Genomic DNA, 9,599 nt, shown 5'->3' on the forward strand with positions numbered 1-9,599 from the left:
TCATTTAGATAGAAAATACCATTTTTAACAATTTTACCAATTTACTTCTATTATCTATTCTGCTTTGCTCTCTTGATATTCTTTGTAGAAAAAACATCATACACATGGGTGAGCCAATAACGTGAGGTATATATGTGCCCTCGCCAATCAGCAGCCAATGAGCCCTCATGGATGTGGTTTTTAACAAAGTATAACAAGATAACAAAACAAATTAAAAAATAGAAGTAAATTGGAAGGTTGTTTATATAATTACATGCGCTCTCTCTGCATCATGAAAGAGAAAAAATGGGTTTTATGTCCCCTTAATTAGGCGGGTTGCAAATAGCATAATTTGTCAGCAAGATAACCTTTGTTATTATGGTATATTCATAAAGCACCACCTAATTCTGTAGTGGTGGGTACGTGAGAATGTCTATAAATGTTACACCACTTTATAATAGATGTTCTGTATAGTATATAAAACTACATGGTATGAAGTAACTAGAAGATGCTTTATCCAGGTCTCAGAGACTGGTGAGCATTTAAGGCTATTTTGTCTTTTACATTTTCATGCAGTTTACAGATAATTCTATCCATTGCTATATGCAAAGCATAAATAGTATGCACGGTACATAGATGACTAATCCTTGAGGTTTGCATAACCTGTAATAACTCACTGTTATTTTTTGAATGCTGGAAAATGTATTCTAATTTGAATTAATGGTGTATGTTACGCTTTGGATACATAAAGCATTAGAAAAATACTGAGAGAGCTAAAAAACGAGTGAAAAACAGAAGAAAACATCAAGAGGAAAACAAACTGACTTTGGAAGATCTTGAAAGAAATCTCTTTTGAAATTGGGGCAATGCATAATCAAACAAAGGAGGAATCGCAACCAAATCATGATCAATCCCTGTCAGTTTATAAAACTATATCCTTGACAATCCAGTTTTTAGAGGCTTTGATTGGAATCCTGATAAATGGCTTCATGGTGGCTGTAAATCTGATAGACCTTAGGGTTCAAGGACATCTGGGTTCTTGTGATTCCATCCTGACCTGCCTGGGCATATCTCGCTTTTGCTTGCAGTTTATGATGCTGACACTATACATACTGTCCTACTTCTTTAGTACATATGCTACTTCAGACAGTGTAACTAATGGTTTCACATACTCCTACCTTTTTTTCAATAACACCTGTCTGTGGTTTGCTACTTGGCTCTGCACGTTCTACTGTGTCCGTATAGTCAGCAGCCAGCAGAGATTATTTGTCACTATTAAGACACATTTTGATCGCTTGGTGCCTGCACTCCTGGTTTCTGCTCTTGTGATATCTTACCTCTCCACTGCTCTTTTTTCTTCCAATAAAAGTATGTTTGGTAACTGGAGCTTTAACAGTCATGGATCTAAAAATAACACTGATCCCTTCGCCTTTTCTGGGACAGACTTAGTGATTTGGTCTTCACTTTGTATTCTGGGATCCACTCCACCATTCGTCATCTTCTGCACAACCGCTTGGCTGGTGATACATTCACTGCTGAAGCACACTAGAAAGATGAAGTCGCAGGAGAGGACAGGGTTCAGGGAACCTTCACTGAAAGCTCACTATGGGGCCATTAAGACCATGTTTCATTTCTTCCTTTTTTATTTGCTGTATATGGTGGCCATCAATATCCGCATGTCAGGGACACTAAAAGATGACAGTTGGACAGGTTGCTTCTGTGCAGTAGTCCTTGGTGCCTACCCGTCCATACACTCTGGGTTTCTTGTTAATGGTAACAGCAAACTCAGACAAAGCTTCATCAGGCTTCTTCACAAAGGAAACTGCTACCTGCAAACCTCCAAAACTGAGATACCTGAGATGTAACATCTGGGGCGTTTTGTTATCGCCAATCATTTAGGGCTCTAACCAGAAATACGAGTTTTCTTTGGAGTGGCTTGCAGTCTCCAGATCCTTTGTTAGTCTGTGAAATCCAGAGTCAATAAATCATGTAGCCTTCATACATTAACGGCCAGACTTCATACAGAGCAGGGAAACCCCTCCTTTATAAGAGAGAGAATGTTTAACGGAAGCCACTGGTCCCAGACAGGGCTGCAATCAGAATATTGTACTGTCTTTACAATAAAGTAGCTTCATACCTACTTATAAAATAACAGGTGATATTACATTGTTGTCTGTGACACTTAAAGGGACAGTGAAGTCAAAATTAAATGTAAATGTATTGGATAGAGCATAGAATTTTACACAACTTTCCAGTTTACTTCTATTATCAAATTTCCTTAGTTCTCTTGACTTCCTTTGTTAAAGTGCAATTTTAGGTGAGCTCAGGAGCGTGCATGTGTCTTTAGCCATCTGGCAGCAGTGTTTGCAATAATGTTTATATCAGTGTTATACTTTGTTGCAAACTTTGCTGCTGTAGAGTGCCTGTATCATTCTGTGGCAGCAGTGCTTGTAACTATGTATAACATTGATATACACATTATTGCAAACACTGCTGCCAGATGGTTAAAGACACGTGCACACTCCTGAGCACACTTAGGATAATTTTGACTTCACCGTCCCTTTAAATGGTCACTATATTCTTTTAATAAAATAGAAATGAAAATAAAGCAGTTTATGAATCACTTCCTCTTTAAATACAAAATGCAGGATTATCGGTTTGGTGATCACAGGAACTGGGAGGGATTTGGAGAAGGTTGGGGATTGTCAGTGAGTTTGCTTAGAATCTTATAGAGAGTTAATAAACATGAGAAGCTTAAAGGGACACTCTAGTCAGAATTACACTGTCAGGATTCAGGTAGGGCATGTCATTTTAAACAACTTCCCATTCCAATTTACTTTTATCATCACATCTGCTTTGTTCTCTAAGTATTCTTTGTTGAAAGCTAAACCTAGGTAGGCTCAAATGCTAATTTCTAAGCCCTTGAAGGCCGCCTCTTATCTCAGGGCATTTTGACCGTTTTTCACAGTTGGGCACTGCTAGTTCATGTGTGCCATATAGATAACATTGTGCTTACTGCTGTGGAGTTATTTATGAGTCAGCACTGATTGTCTAAAATGCAAGTCTGTCAAAAGAACTGAGATAAGGAGGCAGTCTGCAGAGGCTTAAATACAAGGTAATCACAGAGGTAAAAAGTGTATTAATATAACTGAGATAAGGGAGCAGTCTGCAGAGGCTTAGATACAAGGTAATCACAGAGGTAAAAAGTGTATTAATATAACTGAGATAAGGGAGCAGTCTGCAGAGGCTTAAATACAAGGTAATCACAGAGGTAAAACATATATTAATATAACTGAGATAAGGGGCAGCCTGCAGAGACTTAGATACAAGGTAATCACAGAGGTAAAAAGTATATTAATATAACTGAGATAAGGGGCAGTCTGCAGAGGTAAAAAGTGTATTAATATAACTGTGTTGGGGAATGGGTAATAAAGGGATTATCTATATTTTTAAACAATAACATAATTTGTTGTAGACTGTCCCTTTAAGCCACATATGTGAAAAGCATTTTGTAATTAATTGCAGTTTATTAAAGGGACATGAAACCCAATTTTTTTCTTTCATGATTAAGATACAAAATACAATTTTAAACAACTTTCTAATTTACTTCTATTATCTAATTTTTATTTTTATTTTAATATTTTTATTGAAGTTCAATGAAAGGCTTACATGCATATGTTGTCATGAAAAGAAAACCTATAGATTAACTGGTAATAAACATACAGATTAACTGGTAATAAACATACAGATTAACTGGTAATAAACATATAGATTAACTGGTAATAAACATACAGATTAACTGGTAATAAACATACAGATTAACTGGTAATAAACATATAGATTAACTGGTAATAAACATACAGATTAACTGGTAATAAACATATAGATTAACTGGTAATAAACATACAGATTAACTGGTAATAAACATACAGACTAACTGGTAATAAACATACAGATTAACTGGTAATAAACATACAGATTAACTGGTAATAAACATATAGATTAACTGGTAATAAACATACAGATTAACTGGTAATAAAAATACAGATTAACTGGTAATAAACATACAGATTAACTGGTAATAAACATATAGATTAACTGGTAATAAACATACAGATTAACTGGTAATAAACATACAGATTAACTGGTAATAAAAATACAGATTAACTGGTAATAAACATACAGATTAACTGGTAATAAACATACAGATTAACTGGTAATAAACATATAGATTAACTGGTAATAAACATATAGATTAACTGGTAATAAACATACAGATTAACTGGTAATAAACATATAGATTAACTGGTAATAAACATACAGATTAACTGGTAATAAACATACAAGAGTAAACAGTATATAATAATGACATATCATGGGAGTATAGATATAATGCTTGCCTAGCGTAACTGTCTACCTCCTAGTTGATAATTGAGGCCGCTCTTGGACCTCCTATTAATATAGAGAGTGCAAAGCTACAGGAGGAACCCTCTGGCTGGAAGAGACCACCCTTGGATCCCAAATGCTGAACTTCCATTTTAGTTTTTATTTCTTAGAGTTCATGTAGTGAACTCTTGCTTTATATAATGTGTTTCTACCCAACTTCTTAAAGGATCAGTCCAGGACTCAATTAGACTTATGGGATATTGTAGGGGAGAACTTATAAACAGGACTGAAATAGGTGTAAAAGGTGATAGAAGCGCCAATAGCCACCTAGTAACTATAGCAGAACAATGTTATTGCCTTTGCAGATTCCCTCTAAATGGTATCCTGGTAATATATGGTATATCTAAATAACTTGACATCTATTTCCATGTATTAGCATTAGGGCACTACTGGTGGTTTATAGCTTGCAGAGCTAGTACTTCAGGACTCCTATGCATTAGAAAAAGAGTCAGCAAATAAGAGTTATTAGACTTACACTATATGTCAGTGGGTTATATAGGTGTAGATACTATTAATTGTTTGATGTACTTATCTGGCAGACAATTGGGCCATATGAAACTTGTGAGCATTTGCCTATAGAAGCTGTAAGTATTTAGGATCTGTGAGAGGGAGTATACCAGACCGTCCCGGCCGCAGACAGCCCAGCCACTCCAATCACCTCAGCCTTCACTTTAGAAAGAGACAATAAATATTATTTGTGGCCTCAAATAGCCCCTCACCAACGACAGAATAAATGTATTAGAGGATTAAGCAAAGATGATTGGTTGATGCTCTAGGTGGTGCACTCAATAACAAACAGACTGGTAAGCATATCATTTAGCCAATGTGCCTAAAAGAGGCTATGAATGTGAAATAGGTAACAATCATCATATGCCATATACATGAATACAGACACAACATGAATAAAAGATAAATAGAAAAAAATAAAAAAGAAATGAAACCCCACAATAAACTCTTATGCTAGAGAGTAACATAGTGAATAGTTGTCCCAGGAGTGCCTTTAAGAGAAAGCATACCGGTGAAAATACAAAACTTCTATTCCCCCAAGGGAAGTGTTCTTTTAGTTATAGGAGCCATAGTACATGCATTATTAATAAGTACTCTATGAAAAAACAAGGGGTTTACAAAAAACTAGCACTGTAACATGCTGCATCTCACAGCTAACAATCCATCTACAAAGATATGGTAATTATGACCTGTGTGTCAGAGTTTATGCACACATTATAATTGATAGACTAACTCTTATATTGTAGTGTGCAAATAGCAGAGCGCAACAGACTCCAGCTCTTATGTTTAAAAGTAGTACAGTAGGGAAATCCCAAACACGTTTAAAACCCTGAGTGTGCACACTTAACTATAATAATGTAATACTACTTGCAGTTACAAAGGATGATCAGCTCGGGGGCTTCATAGAGCAAGTCTATGGTGTTTATACTTTTGGGGCAATAAGTCACAAAGAAAAAGTCTACAAGCGTAACCTCAGGATCCTGTAAGTACCGCTTCACCTTCAACAACTCTCTCCTCTCAACCAACACCGATTCTGTGAATCAATGGGAACCTGAGGGTACCGATCTTCTTGCGGGTTAACAGGTCTCTTATGGTCCCAGCCCTCCTCTCGTGGTGCAGTCTGTGTGAATCAAAGAGTGAGAAGGGATAACTGTTGGTCCCGGCTTCACTTTTAAGGTAGAGCTTGTGCGGAACATGAAGTGTGTGTCCCATGCTGCATCCAGAGGCATAATGGCGCCAAGTGTAGCGGCGGCGTATAGGGACATCGAGTTCCATAGATATACTCAGGCTAGGCTCCTCATGGACACTAGTTAGATGTTGTTCTTGCCGTAACTGGGTTCCATATGTTACGCTGGGAGCAATGGTCGGAAACGCACACTCTGGCGTGGGAGCAGCTGTAGTTGTGTCTGTTCGTTTAGCTGATTTGGGTGGTAGAGATGAAAAAGACCCGCTCTCCCCTACTGAGGAGCCATCATCTGCTACTGGATCCTCATCTCGTATAGCGGGAGAGAGGATTAGTTCACTTATCTCTGGGTACGGATGTAGGATTGTGATCAGGCGTTCCTCCATTTTTTGAAAGTGCTCCGCTAGCAACGCTTTAATACCGTTTAGCAAGAACATGCCCTCCATGTTATATCTTCAGAAAGCTTATGTAGGTAGCTGTCAACTTGGTCTATATTATGATTGCACTTACTGTGCTGACTAACGACAAGAGCCAAACAGCGTACTGCCGGGAGGTAATTCACGTGGCTGATGTTAGAGGCCACAGCTGTAAAAGTAGCTCCGGGCTCTGAAGCTAGCAGCGATCTTGTTGAGAGTAGTCTCATTAGGTAGCTTTTCGTTTGTAAGTTGCTCTCATATCAACTTCTGTTTTAGGTGCTTCCTATAGATAACGGTATTGTGAAGATTACAGTAGAAAGCTGGAGCAGCTTGCAGAGGTGCGACCGATCATGGCCGCTGCCCGGAAGTCCCCCCTTCTATTATCTAATTTGTTTAATTCTCTTGGTATTATTTGTTGAAGGAGCAGCAATATTAATGGTTTCTAACTGAACCCATGGGTGAGCCAATCACAATCATTATATATATGCAGCCACCAATCAACAGCTAGAACCTAGGTTCTCTGCTGCTTCTGAGCTTTCCAAGATAAAACTTTCACTAAAGGATAACAAGAGAAGGAAGCAAATTAAATGATAGAAGTAAATTGGAAAGTTGTTTAAAATTGTATTCTTGTGGTAATCCTGGATTTAATTAATGTCCCAAATGTTCATACCCTGCAGCGGACCTAACGCATATGTTCTGGTCATGCCCAAAAATAAGAAACCTTTGGTTTAAACTAGAATATTGGTTAAAAATGTATTAAAGATAGCCCCTGTGGCCCTATCACCTTTCCAGATTGTATTTTGTCTAAATAAGGCATCTGGTAAGCAAACCAGCGAAAAAGTAGTAATCTCTTCTATTCTTGCTACCAGATACTTAATCTGCAAATGGAAAAGTCGAGCGCTTCCAAGTATTGTCGAAGTCAAGAACTGTATGAAGAAACAGTGTATACTTGAGCAAAGGGATACAAATATAGATAATGAACAGGATATTAGGAAATTCTTTAACAAATGGGCAATATTTTTAAAGATATTTCCCACTACTGAAATAAATCATATAATTTTTCCATTTCAAAATTCAGAAACAGTCCTACTAGGTAACTGGTAGGAGGTTGGAGGGAAGGGAGGAGGGGGACTGGGTAAATGGGGTCTTCCCCCCCCCCCCCTTTTTTTTTTTCTTCCCTTTTTGTTATGTTTTGTTTTGGTTTGGTTTGTTTTTTGATTGGGTTTATTTAAATTTAGGGAAAAAATAAAAATAACCAACAGAGTATATTTATATAATCAATATATGTTAGTTTCTTACAGATTATTTACTTTGGTCTTTTCTATCCTCTCTACTATGGTCAAATACGAACTTGTTGGCTTTGTACTAATTTTCATTATGTTTTTACATTGATATGAATATATATTCTGTAAGTATAGTTCTTGGTTTTTTTTTAGACACCCTATGTGGTGTGATGGAAAAGCCAATGATATTTTTGTGTCATATCTACACTGTTGGATTATAAATAAAGAATTATAAAAAAAAATTGTATTCTTGCAATAAACTAACATTGTCCCAGATTACAAGAGGTGCGCTAATGCTAGCGTGGGACGCGATAAGCAGTATTGTTTGAAAATCGCATAAATTAATGCATAACTTGATATTACAAGTCAGTTGGTAAAACAGATTTACTAGAAATGGGTTAACGCATCCGACATCGCACTAGTGCGCGCGCTACTTTCAAAAGAAATTGCAAACACAATAAATAGCGCTGATTAAAATTTTAAAGTTATTTGTTGCGCTTGAGCGAAAGCCAAACTAGCACCAGAAGAATTAGCGCGACTTGAGACCTGAAGTATATGAAGTATATGTATATATATATATATATATATATATATATATATATATATATAAAGATTATAACAGGTGGTGGATGGAAAAAATTGCGATATTAAAGTATAACAAGTGTAAATATATGGAATTGAAAATGCTCAACTACCAATTATATTAAGGACAAATAAAGTCCTGGTGCAGACCCTTATAATTATTCTATACTATCTAAGGAAAGAGAGAAAATGGCACATAATAGTGTCATTTAAAAAGACAGGGATTTCAGCACTCTTTTACAAAATACTCAGACACTTGTATTTGATAAAATATCAATGTTTTATGTAGAAGTTAGACATCCACCCCCACAGGGGTCCGAGCCGTTACACAGTGCAAAATAGAATAAAGAATTAAACAAAAATAAACCAAAACCAAAAAAGTGAAGATATGATGCCTTCTAAGAAGACATCTAAACAAATAAGTAAATAAATAATAGGACCGGCCCTATGACAAATCACCTATACGGTGTAAAAACAGCGTAGGCTGTTTCAAAATTCGTTACCAGGATATAAATTTTGAAATAAGTGAGAAATTAGTTCCTCAAAAAGATGTTCAGACCATATTAGTTTTAGTGTAAACTGAACTTATTGAGGTCGTAATAAACAGTTCTCACTTACCACATCATTTCAAAATATATATATAAACTGGAATGTTAGCGGAACTTATAGCAAAACATACATAACATTCAATAATGCATGAATACAAATTTGCAAGAGCGGTTGTAATAAGTAACATGTCTGTGTTGGTTATTGCAACATTGTTAAATCCGGGTACAGACTGTATTTAGAGCAGGTGAAGCGTATTGTCAAACAGTCTTATGTTAGTATACACATATGCAGATGCCAGCGGTAGTTATTAGAAAGCTGTAAAACAGGTAAAGCAGGCAAAGTAAGTGCTTCAAGGCCAGTAGAATGGACAAGCAATGTTAGTGAAAGTTAGTCAGCCATTTTTCCGGACCGGTTCAAACAGTCAACACAGCCTCCGTGGGCAGCATGTGGAAAGAATGAAATACTGGTATATTGCAGGAAAAAGTGTAGGAGGATACTGAGTTATTAGATAGTATCCCTCTGTCAACCACACTAATCCTGATAGTATGCAGATAGATTGTTTTCTTGCGTGCACTAACTTCACTTTCGCTAAACCATAGTTCATATGTAAATAGCCATATAGCACTTTTAAGCAGCGTACGATATTACCATACT

The 9,599-nt window shown here is 36.6% G+C and overlaps 1 protein-coding gene across 1 annotated transcript; it reads left to right on the plus strand.

Annotated features, from left to right (window-relative positions):
- Nucleotides 1–845: 845 nt before the first annotated feature.
- On the plus strand, nucleotides 846–1,844 carry LOC128640573 (taste receptor type 2 member 40-like). The gene has a single exon (XM_053693044.1). The coding sequence runs from the start codon at nucleotides 846–848 to the stop codon at nucleotides 1,842–1,844; it is 999 nt and encodes a 332-aa protein (XP_053549019.1).
- Nucleotides 1,845–9,599: the final 7,755 nt, after the last annotated feature.

Source organism: Bombina bombina, chromosome 9 (genome assembly GCF_027579735.1).
Source record: "Bombina bombina isolate aBomBom1 chromosome 9, aBomBom1.pri, whole genome shotgun sequence".
In the NCBI taxonomy this organism is placed as follows: Eukaryota; Metazoa; Chordata; class Amphibia; order Anura; family Bombinatoridae; genus Bombina; species Bombina bombina.